Source organism: Mustela nivalis (assembly GCF_964662115.1).
Source record: "Mustela nivalis genome assembly, chromosome: 8".
In the NCBI taxonomy this organism is placed as follows: Eukaryota; Metazoa; Chordata; class Mammalia; order Carnivora; family Mustelidae; genus Mustela; species Mustela nivalis.
The window spans coordinates 65,503,308-65,518,071 of record NC_139027.1 but is presented as its reverse complement, the minus strand read 5'-3'; the positions used below and the strand labels follow the sequence as shown (position 1 = coordinate 65,518,071).

The window sequence follows — 14,764 nt, the reverse complement described above, 5'->3', positions numbered from 1 at the left end:
TATGTAATCCAGGTTCCTAAAACAAATCTGCTCCATAATACTGGAAAGAAAAGTTCGAATGTTGTGAATTTACTTTAAAAGGGCTCCAAAATAGCAACTGCCCACCAAAAATACACAGGTAAGTCTTTTCTTTTTAAAGGTTACCAGAAGTCAACAAAAAATTTAGCATGTAGAATCCTTAATTTTGAAGAAAAAAAATTTTTTTAATCCTCTTTTGTAGTCTAACTCCATTATTTTGAGGCAACAGAATTTATAAATTGTTAAACTGCTAGATCTCAGAAAATCTGGGGAAATGAAGACCTTGAAGACTAGGATTATAAAAAAAAGACTGAGAAAGGAACTTTACATAGTTAAAGATCAGTAATTGCTTCTCTAAGTCTCATTCATCAACTGAATATAAACAAGGAAATATTCTAATGAAAACAGAAATAAAAGCTTTCAGAGTTAAGAATTCTAAGAGTTTACTATTCTCATGATCTGAAGCAATTGTATAATGAATGTCCTTAATCATACACATCACTGAGAATGCACCAATTAAGAGTGTTAAATTCAAAGTTACCTTCCGTAAAGGATGGCACAAAGATACACATATCAACAGTGAGATTATAAACTGATTAATAAACCAGGTATTTATTTCTTTGAAGTCAGATGTAGTACCATTTGGAATGAAGAAAAAACCACCTTAAAACATACTTAACATAAAGATTTCTTCTATTTCTTTTCTACTGCCTAAAACTGCAGCATTAGCTCAAACTGATTCTAAAATAAAATTGCTTTGAAAAACAAAAACAAAAACAAAAACAAAAAAAAAAACAAAAAACAACAACAAAACCCCACTGGAAATACCTAACTAAGAATGTAGAAATCTAAGGAGAGAGTAAGAGATTAAACACAAAACATATAAAAAAATTGTAGTTTAATTAAACAGTGACTCGTAACAAGGGTCAAATTAACAACAGAAATCAAAATCTTTTTTAGGATGGAACATAATTATATTTGTTTACTATTTAACACTGAACTATATTTGATGTAAGAAAGGATACTTTAAATTACAGCTATATGCTCATTTTGTTCTTAAAAGAGTTTAAGGGGAAAGTTTAAGTATTTCTGTAGTGGGAAAACACACTGGTCTCATTAATAAACATTTATTCACATGGGAAATAAAAGACATTTGAACAAGTGAGGACAACTTGTTAGTTATATTAGAAGTGCTTGATGTAAGGGGCTTGAAATTACACATCATTAGACTTGACCTTTTTTGAAGAATTTGATTCTATTATAATCTATCTCAACTCGGGTTTGCATACAGCTTTTTAAAATAAATCAAATGCCACATATTCTGGGCTTGCTGAAGTCATAGCTGATCAGAAATCTATTTTGCTTCATTGAAGATTTAGATTGTAGTTATACTTTTTTTCTCAATAGTATGCAAACAGTATAGGTAATTCACATAGAACCAGAGCATTATTACTTACATCATCACTCTGCTGGGCTTCTTGCATTACAAATTCTCGGACCATGGATGGGCTAAACTCTACCAGATAAGAAAATATATCTGTAGCTGCTGATCTGACTTGCAAATCATCCATGCCCTGGTAAAAGGAAAATTGGGTTAAAAACTGTTAATGAAAATTATGCCACATTCCCTTTTTCCAAATCTATGCACATCAAGTATTTGGATTTAGACATTGTACTGGAATCCTTTCTTCCTTTTCTTGTATAAATATTAAAAGCTTTAAAGCAGCTCAGTTAGTTTCAGTTTTTGCCATCAGAAAGATAAATATTCAGAGAATATTTAGCAATATTTAGGAATCAGCATAGGATTATACTATTATACTTTAAAAATGCTATAAATTTTTTTTTTGTATTTACATATATGCAATATGTGAATGATGTTACCTAGTTAAGACTTCAAAATTTTCCAGAATCTGTCTTTGGTCCTGAATTTGCCAGTTACTCCTCCGAAACTGATTCTCTCTTTTATGACTCTCCTAACAGAAGACGCTTTTGAAAAGCACTCTGGGTATTTTTACTCTTTGTCCATATCTTAGTTTTCTAAGGTAGTGATCCTGAATGCTCTTCCCTCTTTGACAGATGAAGGATAAATGACTCACAAGTTACAAAATCTTCAAGTGATTCTGAAAACATTCCTTAACTCATTCTCAAAGTGTAGTCTAGGGACATGCATGAGATTAAAACTATTTTCATAAAAATAAACAATACTAGGGCATTACTGGCCCTTTTCTCTCTCAGTGTATCACAAGTATAGTGGGGTTTTCCAGAGGCTACAAGACATACGATATCACAACAAATCAAATGCAATGAAAATCTAGCTGTTTTCTCTTACACCAAATGTTAAAGGGATGGGCAAAAAAGGTGAAATGCCACTCCTCACTAAAATTTTTTTTGTTTCTGGAAAATTACATTTTCATAAAAGTTATATTATTTGTAAAATGTTTATCATCTTAAATAAGTATTTTTTAAAAATTTCAGTTTCAATTTTTCATACAACACCAGTGGATAAAAATCATATAAACAATTGTGTTGAGAACCAATGCCCTAAACCATCCTGCAGATGAGCCATGTTGGTCCAGTCTGTCCTCCATCTACTCACTGGTCAAAAAAGGAAGGGTATTTTAATAGTTTCTATGAAACATAATATTGTTACAGAACAAATAATAGTCCTGAAAAAACATGCAGGATTTTTATTCACTTGAAGCCGTATTATGCAGGTGCTTACATATTAATATTACAAATTTAAGTTAATAAAAATCCAAAAGCTGAACACACACTTGTGAAAGTGAATCATAAGCTAAAATATATAATTCATATGCATTACTATAATAAATATTTTCACATACATAATATAGAAGTACTACAAATTCACAACTTCAGAAACATGAAAAGAAACCATATAATTACCATTACAATTTCAAGAGCAGGAAGAATTCCCAACTTTGCCAAAGTTTTGAAAAATGCATCCCTATTTTGAGGTTGTAATGTCTGAGAAAATGCACAAAATTCCTTGAAAAAGTTAACCTGTAATATTAGAAAATAAAGTCAGAAGTTGACTCACATAAGAGCAAACGTGGGGCACACTTTAATGTGATGTATCACAGTATAATATGCCCTTCTCAAGGACCTTGATTTCTTAGGGTGTCCTGGCTCCTTTAAAGCTGTATTCAAAGAACATATTAAAAACTAGCATCTTGGGGCACCTGGGTGGCTCAGGGGGTTAAGCCTCTGCCTTTGGCTCATGTCATTATCTCAGGGTCCTGGGATGGAGCCCTACATCAGGCTCTCTACTCAGCACGGAGCCTGCTTCCCCCCCTCTCTCTGCCTGCCTCTCCACTTACTTGTGATCTCTCTCTCTCTCTCTGTGTCAAATAAATAAGTAAAATCTTAAAACAAGACAAAACAAAAAAAACTAGCATCTCTCTAAAAGTGAACTTTGCATTATTTCTGAGCGCTGAACAATGAACTCTCCAAAGACATTACAGTGTACATGTAATATGTAGAGTCCCAGAGGGTGAATGCAGATATAATATTCTTAACTAATGATTTAGGTGCAAAAATGTCACGTAAGGCATGTATCTTGAATTAGAACCATGTACTTTCACAGAAACATGCTATATAACAAATGGTGGCTGGGTTCTCAAAGAGCTCTCAAAAGTACAATTCCGTTTTTTTTTTTTTTTTTTAAAGATTTTTTATTTTATTTATTTGACAGAGAGACATCACAAGTAGGCAGAGAGGCAGGCAGAGAGAGAAAGAGGAGGAAGCAGGCTCCCTGCTGAGCAGAGAGCCCGATGCAGGACTTGATCCCAGGACCCTGAGATCATGACCTGAGCCGAAGGCAGCGGCTTAACCCACTGAGCCACCCAGGCGCCCCTACAATTCCGTTTTTAAGAACTGGAAAGGACATTAGACATTCCGAGTTTAAAGAACTAATTTTATAAATGCGAAAACCGAGTAGGCAATCAACTATACCAAGATGACTTGGCCGACTTTAAGTCCGCATCTTTCAATTCTTTTTTAAAGCCCAAGCACCTGATTATAATATTTTAAAAAATGACAAACTGCTAGTAAACAGCAATTTACTAGCAGTTTCTTCCTCCAAAGCATGAGTTATACCTCAGAAAATACATATATTTTGAAAAGAAAAAAAAAACATTTCCAAGAACCAAATTACTTATCATGCATTTATTCAAGAAGCACGGTTCTTAACTTTCCCCCCCTTAAAAAAAAAAAAAAAAGAAAACAAAGAGAGCTGTTCTATAATGTAACTATAGCTATAAAAATATATGAGCTTGCAATTCTGTCCTAACATAAACCCTGTATCTAATTTTGGGTTTTGTAAGACACATAAGTCCCCTCACTGCAGGGTAAAAATCACATCAAGATACTTTAAGAAACTGGTAAATATACAACACAGTAAGTAGGAGAAACTTAGAGAATAATTATAAAATATAAATATGTATCTTTCATTTCATATTTATAAAAAATTCTCTTAATGAACTCAATATTAAAAGCTGTATATGCCAAAAGTTAAGTGTTCTTTAAAGGTTCAAATTTCAAGAATAAATAACTTACCAATTCACGCCGTTTATCATCATCTGTAGCCTCATCCGTTAACTGTGCAAAAACTTCAGACAAAAACTTCTCATCTTCCTACATGAGAAGAAATAATTACCAGGAAACAGTCTAACATAAAAAGTTATAATCATTTGTATGATTTACACCAATTATAATAAAAATAGCTGAAAACCTAATCATAGTTTCATCATGAAACTTAAAATTCATGTTAGGGATGCCTAGGTGGATCAGCGGGTTAAGCCTCTGCCTTTAGCTCAGGTCATGATCCCAGGGTCCTGGGATCGAGCCCCACATCGGGCTCTCTACTCAGCAGGGACTCTGCTTCCCCGCCCTCCTCCCTCTGCCTGCCTCTCTGCCTACTTGTGATCTCTGTCAGATAAAATTAAAAACAAAAAAAAATTAACGCTACAAGTTTCAAACCCTGACTATACTATTTAGTATTAGTTATACATTAATACCTCATTTAACCAGAAACTTCAGCTATAAAGAACCCTTGGCGGGGGCGGAGTGGGAAGACCAGTTATGTTCTAGAAGTCATGCATGAAAACTCACGTATTTTAACTCTATAGTTTAAGGATCTGCAGCTACCTCTCAGGGTCTATTCGTTAACTTTTTTTTTTTCTTTTTTTAAGAATTTATTTGAGAGGGAGTGAGAGAGAGAGAGGATAGAGAGAGAGAGTGCGTACGCATGCACAAGCTGAGGAAGAGGCAGAGGGAGGGAGAAGCAGACTTCCTGCTGAGCAGGGAGTCAGAAGAGGAGCTCCATCTCAGAACCCTGGGATCATGACTTTTGGGATCATGACCTGGCCAAAGGCAGATGCTTAACTGAGCCACCCAGAAGCCCCCATTTATTTGCTTTTAATTTAAATGTAATTCAAACAAGTTTGAAGATCTCATTGTCAATCCACCATAGATTAGAAAAATGAGAAATTACAAATATGGCACAGGAAAAGCAGTAAAGGAGACTGAATTCTGGCAGTGGTTAAGACTGCAAAGCTTCTAAAATATAAGAACTCACAAAATATAATTACCTAGGGCCATTTGGCGTACAGGTTTACATTTTCTTGTGGTTCCCAAGGATAAAACTAAATGATAAAACACAGTAACTGTTTTTCACACTGATGACTCTGAGGTATTATAGGACAGATATGTGTTAGTTTCTATAAATACGGTTTACGAGGACAAACAAAAATATCGTGGGGTATGTATCATACCATCTTATTTTTAATATGAATTTGTGTGTCTAAAGTCGAAAAGGGGTAAACATTAGAGTGTTAATTGTGATTATCTTTTGGTGATGGATTATGAGTGCTTTTCTGTTTATCTGTATTTTCTTATTTTTCACAGTAAGTATGGACTATTAAATTACAAAGGAAAAAACTGACACGAATACTGAAATTCACTTTGGAGATTTCCACAAAACCTGCTAAGAAAAAAAAAAAACTTGTGCTTTTAATAATGAATTCTGGAACACTGAAAAAATACAATTAAAAAAAAAAAGAAATCTAAAACCTGTGCTTTTTTTTTTTTATTAAAGATTTTATTTATTTGACAGATAGACATCACAAGTAGGCAAAGAGGCAGGCAGAGAGAGAGAGAGAGAGAGAGAGGAGAAGCAGGATCCCCACTGAGCAGAGAGCCCGATGCGATGTGGGGCTCAATCCCAGGACCCTGGGATCGTGACCTGAGGTGAAGGCAGAAGCTTTAACCCACTGAGCCACCCAGGTGCCCCAGAAACCTGTGCTTTAATATTTCAGTTATTTTTAAAATTCACTTTTATGAAATATAACTTGCATTAATTTTAATTAAGGTAGCATGTTCTAAGAACATGCATAATAGTGATATCTTCATGGCTGATAATCAAATCATGACATGTTAAGCATATGCCTTAAATACCTGCCATTTTACTTAAGGTGGATCATCAGTGAAGCAGTATCAATTCCTTAAGTAAGTTTTTCTAAAAAAAGATAAAAGCATATATATATAAAATATGAGTAAAGACTACTAGATAGGATCATGGACGATGTGACCTATTTTCCTACTAAACACTCATCAATGTTACTCAAAACACTAAGAGCCACCCTTCTTCCCCGGTTCATTAGTCTAACTCAGAATGGTGTTTCTTTTGTTCTTTATTTTTTTGACTTCTTCTAGACCTTATACAACATGGCCTCAACCATCTTTTTCTGAGAGAATTCAATAGCATTAACTTACTTCTCAGATTACTTTTTCCAAATACTTTTCATCTCAGTATTTTAGGTTTTGGTGAATAAACTATGCATTTATTTCCACTTACACCTTTTATGAATTTCTTCTTCTTCCATCTCTCCCAGATTAAATCTTCCTTTCTTGTCTAAAAGATTTTTTTTAACCTTTTTTGAAAATACTTTCATAGGAAAATAGTTTCAATTTTTGATAAATGCAATTTCTTCCATGATTCATTATTTGGGTGCTGACAGCTAGAACTGTGTAATGTATTATGGAGGCAATTTCAAGTATAATAGGCTGCTAGGAGAATATTTTAACTCTTATTATATTAATTTTTTTCTGATTTCTAACCTCACTCTTGATAATACTCTACAGAAGCACTCTGTTCCGATGTACATTAAAAAAGTAATTAACTAGGGTGTCTGGGTGGCTCAGTCAGTGAAGCATCTGCCTTTGGGCGCAGACTCTGGTCTTCAGATTGAGCCCTGAATCAAGCTCCCTGCTCAGTGGGGAGTATGCTTCTCCCTTTCCCTCTGCTCCCCCTGCCCCGGCCCCCACCCCTGTGAGCTTTAGAGCTCTCTCTCTCAAACAAATAAAATCTTAAAAAATAGTAATTAACTGACAATTTAAAAGTCCATCATAAATACAGCTGTAATGTTTCCCCTAAATACCTGTTTCTCCAAGTAATCAAACTAGTCTCTTTAGATAACCTTAGTTTTTTTAATTTAGTTTTAAAAGTCTTTGTTTTTAATAAAACATAACTTTTAAGACAAACTGTGTGTGGCTACTTTTTTGACTTACACAGCAAAATCTTATGGGGGAATGAAGAGCCACTTTTACAAAGTCTGAATCAAACTGTTCTTTGCAGTAATATAAAAATAGGCACAGGCTCAAAATCCAAAAACCCAGGGGTGCCTGGCTTACTTACTCAGTAGAGCATGCAACTTTTTAATCTTAGAGTTACAAGTTCAAGACCCACACTGGATGCAGAGTTTATTTTAACAACAATACCACCACCACCCAAACCCAGAACCCATTTACCATTACTCATCTAATGCAGAAATTTAGATTAGATCAGGCTTTAAGAGGTTACATAGATTGCCTAGTCTAATTTTATATTTCAAGAGACTGATGTCCAAAGAGTGGACTTATCTGAGGCTCCCTAGTAACAGATGGATTTAGAATCCAGGTCTCTGGCATGATGAGATTTTTGTCATTCCCACTGTATAATAAATTATAGGTCAGAGTCCTAAGTAGTCATTATTGTGAAACAAACAGAAGTAAAACATACATAACAGAGTAGAATAGGCCAAAACTAGTAAGATAAAATGGAATATGTTAAATTCTGTATGAGTTCAAAAACCTCTAAAACAAAATGGAGAACTATACTAACTAACTGTAAGTTGTTTTCTTAAAGAAACAAAGATTTTATATATTTACTTAGTTACTGGGAAGAAAGGTTAGAAATTTCCTTTTCTAGTGCTGAAATCCATAAAATATGTCAAAAAAGAACTAAAGTGGGGCGCCTGGGTGGCTCAGTGGGTTAAGCCGCTGCCTTCGGCTCAGGTCATGATCTCAGGGTCCTGGGATCAAGTCCCGCATCGGGCTCTCTGCTCAGCAGGGAGCCTGCTTCCCCCCCCCCCTCTCTGCCTGCCTCTCCATCTACTTGTGATTTTTCTCTGTCAAATAAATTAAAAAAAAAAAAAAAAAAAAAAAGAACTAAAGTACTGATTTCATTGGTTTGTTTTTGACTCAATTCTCATTTATGAAATAGAGAAAATATATATGGTAAAATGTCAACATTTACGATACCTGTCCTCCACCATTTCTAGTGAAGGAAGAAGTTAAAACTTCCTGTCGTGAAAAGGATCTGTAGCTCTCTGTGTAAAAATAACTTCACTTTACTGGCTGTAAGAAATTTAATTTTTAAAACATTTTTAAGAATATTTCTCAATTCTGGGCACATGGGATTTTGATCTGCAGTTAGTTAGAAAGTTAAGGTTAACTAAACCCTTAGGCCCCAATCAAGCTTAAGAGAATCTCAACATGTATTAGAGCACATACCAGGAGCCAGTGATCACAGTAAGTACTTTCATATAATTTCTGTTAATTAACCTAATTCAGGCTAGGAGTTATTTTATGTACCTTCAACACTTACTTATTTTGGTCCAGATAAACAGAATTCTTACATTTTTACTTGCTTATGTAATTCATACAGAAAGTTAATACTCATTTAAAAAGCTATAGTTATCAGGATGCCTGGGTGGCTCAGGCAATTAGGCCTCTGACTCTTGGTTTTGGCTACAGTTCTAAGATGGAGCCCCACAGCTGGAGCTGAAGATTCTTTCCTCCTCCCCAGCTCATGTGTGTGTGCCCATGCTTGCTCTCTCTTTTTCAAATAAATAAAGCTACAGATATATATTCTAGCTAGAAGGGTATCTGGAAATATCTAATACCTAGACAAAAAATTTGTACATGAAAGCCTCAGAGCTGGCCTTTAGGAAATGAGCCTTTAGAGGCCAGTCCCCATAATCCTAATTCCTTTGTCTCACATACTGCTGAGAATAAAAAAATAGAATTCAGCACCACTGCTGACATATAAGATAACTAAGTGGTAAACCCTCGATAAACAATAGGTAATTCACAGTATCTATTTCATAAATTCATCTAATGTACCAGAAATAAGTAAGACTTTCTTTTCTTAAAGCTACATGTGATTTATATAATTACAGCCTTTATAAATAGATATATAACAAAATATATAAAATGACACTATAAGTATTTATTTATAGGTTAGTTTGCATAATTTATTTTTTAAAACATAAAAAAGCATTTATGATCAAGTATTATAGATTCAGAAACCCTTCTAAAGTCAAAAACATTTGAAAGCTTCTGCACTTGAGTTTTCTGTCAATGAGTTCTTTACATCAGCTTATACTGAGTCTACTTCCAAACTCTTGAACTGTAACAGAAGTTAGCAAGTCAAATGGGACCTTGAATTGTACAGTAAGTATGTTTTTTTTTTAAAAAAAGCAGGTCCTATATACTATAAATGGAACCTCATTCATAAGTCTAATTTTCCTTATACCTGTTACTGTGGAGTAAGGAAAAACTGTGAGGTGAAAGAATGATCTAGAGAAGTAAATCCTAAACAGAAAATACAGTTACAAGAGAAACGTGAATGATGGTTAGAAGCAACATAAAATGGAATCTCATAGCTAAGTAACAAGACAGAGATTCTCAACTTTTTGGTCCCAGGACCACTTTAAACTCTAAAAAATAATGGAGGACTCAAAAGAGCTTTTATTATTTGGATTATGTTTATCAATATTTATAATCACAACTGAGACATTTAAAAACATTAATTTGTTCTAGAAATAAGTGATTTTTAAGTTTATGTAAGTATTTTATATGAGCAAATTTTATAAATTAGAAAGAAGTGGCTCTGTTTTACATTTTTGTGAATTTCTATAATGTTTGGCTTAATAGAAGAAAGCTATATTCTCCTATCTTCTTTCACATCCAGCCTGTGATGTTATGGCTGAAGTATATGAAGAAAATACTGCCTCAAAGTAACAAGAAACTGGAAAAGGAAAAACTTCACAGACCTCTCTGAAAGGGTTTTAGGAGCCCCAAGAACACACTTGAGAACCCAGTACACTATGTACACAGAAGCTACACGAAAAATTTAAAGAGTGATATAGACATGACAAAAGCAGTTATGTAGGGAACTATGGGTATAGTATACTACAAGTAAAACAAAATCTTCAAAATCATCCTTACTCACTGTTAGGGTATAAAGGATTAACATGAAAAACATGGCATAAACTCCTCTATTTTGCAACTGAGGAGGCAGTAAAACCAACCTCACATAGTAAAAAAAGTATAACTGTTATTTCCTGAAAATTAATGTTTCTCAGTCCTGGCTGCACATGTGAATTGTTTGGGAAACTTCAAGCACACATACAAACTCATATATACCCCTAATAATAACTAGGTCTCACAAAATGGACTAAAAGATAGTCTTTAAATAGCTGCTTTTGCTCAGGGTGATGAAAAAGTTCTGGAAATGGATAGTGGTGATGGCTGCGTAACATTGTGAATGTATTTAACGCTACCATTATATACTTAAAAATGGTTAAAATGATGAATTTTAAAATAGATGCAAAAATGAAGTTTAAAAAAGTTCCATCATAGAACACTTAAAAATGTAAAAGGGCAACAGTAAAGGGTTACTGTCAACAAGACAGTAAACAACAAGTGTTGGAGAGGATATGGAGAAAGGGGAACCCTCTTATACTGTTGGTGGGAATGTAACTTGGTATAGCCACTTTGGAAAACAGTACGGAGATTCCTTAAGAAATTAAAAATAGAGCTTCTCTATGACCCTGCAATTGCACTACTGGGTATTTACCCCAAAGATACAGATGTAGTAAAAGAAGGGCCATCTATCTATACCCAATGTTTATAGCAAGAATGGCCACAGGCCACAGTCGCCAAACTGTGGAATGAGCCACGATGCCCTTCAACAGACTGGATAAAGAAGATGTGGTCCATATATACAATGGAGTGTTATGCCTCCATCGGAAAGGATGAATACCCAACTTTTGTATAAACATAGATGGGACTGGAAGAGATTATGCTGAGTGAAGTAAATCAAGCAGAGAGAGTCAATTATCATATGGTCTCACCTGTAGAGCATAAAGAGTAATATGGAGGACATTGGGAGATGGAGAGGAGAAGTAATTTGGGGGAAATTGAAGGGGGAGACAAAACATGAGAGACTGCAGACTCTGAGAAACAAACTGAGGGTTTTGGAAAGAAGGGGGTGAGGGGTTAGGTGAGCCTGGTGGTGGGTATTAAGGAGGACATGTATTGCATGGAGCACTGGGTGTGGCGTGAACACTGAAAAAAATAAACAAACAAATAAAATTACAAAATAAAAAAAAAAAAGTAAAAGGTTGCATTCAAAAGTGAACCTCCTTCAAAAACTCATGAGATGAAGTCCTGTTTTCTAGGCTTGACAGTATATTTAAAGTAAACAAAAGAAATCTTTCAAAAAGGAACAAATACCAGCCCAAACTATTAAGGGAAGTAAGCATCGGAAAAAACGTAAGAACACCTTTGTTTACTTACCTGCAACATGCTGACTATCTCAACTTTGTTGAAGAAAATAAAAGACGTAAGAGTAGAAAGAAAATTCTCTTCAAAAACAGATGGTGTAGGCAAAATGATGTCCTGAATGTACTGTACCCTGTAAGTCTGATGTATTTTTTGCCTTAGTTCAGAATCTGTTATTGGTATAACTTCCTTAAACTTTGCAGTTTTGGTCAAAAATTCTCTATGCCTTTTTGGCTGAGCCAAAGCAGGGTCATATTCAAGGCATCCCACGACATCCATGATACACTCATCAGAAAACATTACTTCAAACAAAGTTGCCTTATTTAGGAATAAGATTCCTCTAATAATTTCATACAAATGGTGTAAGCCTTCAGTGTTTTCTAGATTCTCACAAGCTTGGAACAGCTGCAGTAGTTTTTTAATATAGCCTTCATTTTCTAAGGCCAGAGCCAGCTTTTCCCTACGGATAGGTGAGGAGAGAACTGAGGTAACTAAGTCAGCAATCTCTTCAAGTTTACTGAGTTCACATGTGGGCAGGTCAATTAGATGACTGGTTTCAGGCATTTCTTCAAATCGTTCTTCTTCTGATTCATCAATGAGGTCCTGTGTAACTTCCACTGATGGATCCTTACCTTGAACCTAAAAACATCCAAGTACAGCTGGTTACCTTAAAATACAAAAGAAGTCAGAATTTTGGAAATCAAATCACTGACCACTGAATTTAAGTAAAAATACCCTGCAAAGAAATATTAGCAGCACAGCCACTGTTAATTAGAAGTGAATTCTAGAGAGGGAAAACATACCCAGTTTAGAGTCAATTACTTGATTCTCAATTTCATCTCTAAATTTCCCAACTTATAACTTCAGGTTAACTCTGATCCCTAACCATGTGCACATTTAAGCTAATGTTACATTGATTTATATGATGTTATGTGATAACCACATGCAGTTGTTTAGTAACTTCACTATTCCTACTAATTTTGAATTCCACAGAAGGTTAGCTCTTCTGTGGTTCCCCCAAATCACTATGTATGACTCTTAATGCACCATCATATTGGCCTGACAAAAACAATACTAAGTTTATTTTTTATTACATATACATATGTATGTGTGTGTGTATATATATTTTATATATGTCTCTGTGTACATATGTATGTGTGTATTTGTGTGTGGGGGTGTATATATTTTAGAAGGGGTGTGGGGGGAGAGAGAGAGTATCTTAGGCAGGCTCCATGCCCAGCCTGGAGCCCGATGCAGGGCTTGGTCTCACAAACCTGAGATCATGGTGAATCTGAGCTGAAATCAAGAGTCAGATGCTTAACCAACTGAGCCATTCAGGAACCCCAAATACTACTAAGCTTAAACCAAACTAAAACCCAAATCCTTGTATAATCAATAGTGAGAAGATTCCCTCAAATTACTTTTGAAATTCACTTTTGGACAAATAGTTGCTTTTGCTATGAGCCTACAACTGCTCTAAAAAACAAAGAATATTCTTGGGGTGCCTGGGTGGCTCTGTCAGTTAAGTATCTGCCTTTGGCTCAGGTCATGATCCTAGAGTTCCAGGAATGAGCCTCGCATCAGGCTCCCTGCTCAGTGGGGAGTCTGCTTCTCCCTCTGCCCCTCACACCCTGCTCTTGTGCTTTCTCTCTCTCAAATAAATAAAATCTTTAAAAAAAAATAAAAAATATCCTTTAAAAACTGGCATTCATTTAACATCTGTGATAAAATCTCCAAGTTATAATATCTAGAAAACATACTAAAAAACTTTTTTTATGATTCATGTTGACAGCTCAACAAAAGCATGCCTAACTTATAACAAGTTTTCTATAATGATTTCTATAATGACTAACAGAAAAACTTTATTCTTTATAAATTTCTTCTAATTCCTAACATAAGAGTACAATTATCCTCTTTTCACCTCAATATATCCAAATATCCAGAGATGAAAAACCTCCAGAAATTTCCAAATCCGCCAAAACAACATGAAAAAAGTCCTAAGAACTTAGAGGAAGTAGACATACTGGTGCATAAAGGATACTTTTTCTGCTAAAGTACTTTTACTTCTGAGTCCTCAACAGAGTTGCTGGACTTAGGGAGAATGACACATAAATATAAGAGAAAGGGTGGGTAACAAAGTCATAAGAGCCGTTCAGATAAAATACCATGGAAATTCAGAGGGGAAATTCCTTCCAGCTCTTGGGAGTACAGAGAGTGGTGAGGAGAGACTATAAGAAGAAATCATAAAAGCAGTAGTATTTGAGATCTTCAAAGTGGCATCTGTACTTTCAAAGATGAGTACGATTCAGATGAGGATAAAGGCATGCAAAATGCAAAGGGAACAGTAGAGGCAGACATATGGAAACGTGACATGCATATAGAAAACAGCAAAATTAGAAATGTAGATTGGGGTTCCTGGGTGGGTCAGTCGGTTAAACATCTGCCTTTAGCTCAGGTCATGATTCTGGAGTCCCAGGATTGAGTCCTAGGACCGAGGACTGCATCAGGCTCCCTGTTCAGCAGGGAATCTGCTTCTCCTTCTAGAAAAAGGGGGTGCCTGGGTGGCTCAGTGGGTTAAATAAAAATCTTAAAAAAAAAAAAAAGGGAAAAAAAGAAATGTAGATTAAAGCCAGATTATAGAAAGTCAAGCTAGAACACTTGCAGTTATTGTTCAGGGAAGTAAATGTGCAGCACTGTCCTTTAGAAAAGTCAACTGGGCATCAGGTGTTTGGAATCAATTTGAGAATATAGATAATTTAGGGTGCTATTCCAAAGTCTACATGAACAAATGAATTTGGATTACATGAACAAGTGAATTTGGACAGTGATGGTGGGACTG

At 35.1% G+C, this 14,764-nt stretch overlaps 1 protein-coding gene across 2 annotated transcripts in view; it reads right to left on the bottom strand.

Moving 5' to 3' along the window:
• PPP4R3B (protein phosphatase 4 regulatory subunit 3B) overlaps window positions 1-14,764 on the bottom strand; it is a 69,486-nt gene that overhangs the window by 35,503 nt on the left and 19,219 nt on the right. For both annotated transcript variants that reach the window (XM_082743577.1, XM_082743578.1), the window contains exons 4-7: window positions 11,941-12,564; window positions 4,594-4,671; window positions 2,923-3,039; window positions 1,476-1,592 (exon numbers count right to left, since the gene is read on the bottom strand). In XM_082743577.1, coding sequence (XP_082599703.1) covers window positions 1,476-1,592; window positions 2,923-3,039; window positions 4,594-4,671; window positions 11,941-12,564 — 936 coding nt within the window. The remainder of the gene's footprint in view (window positions 1-1,475; window positions 1,593-2,922; window positions 3,040-4,593; window positions 4,672-11,940; window positions 12,565-14,764) is intronic.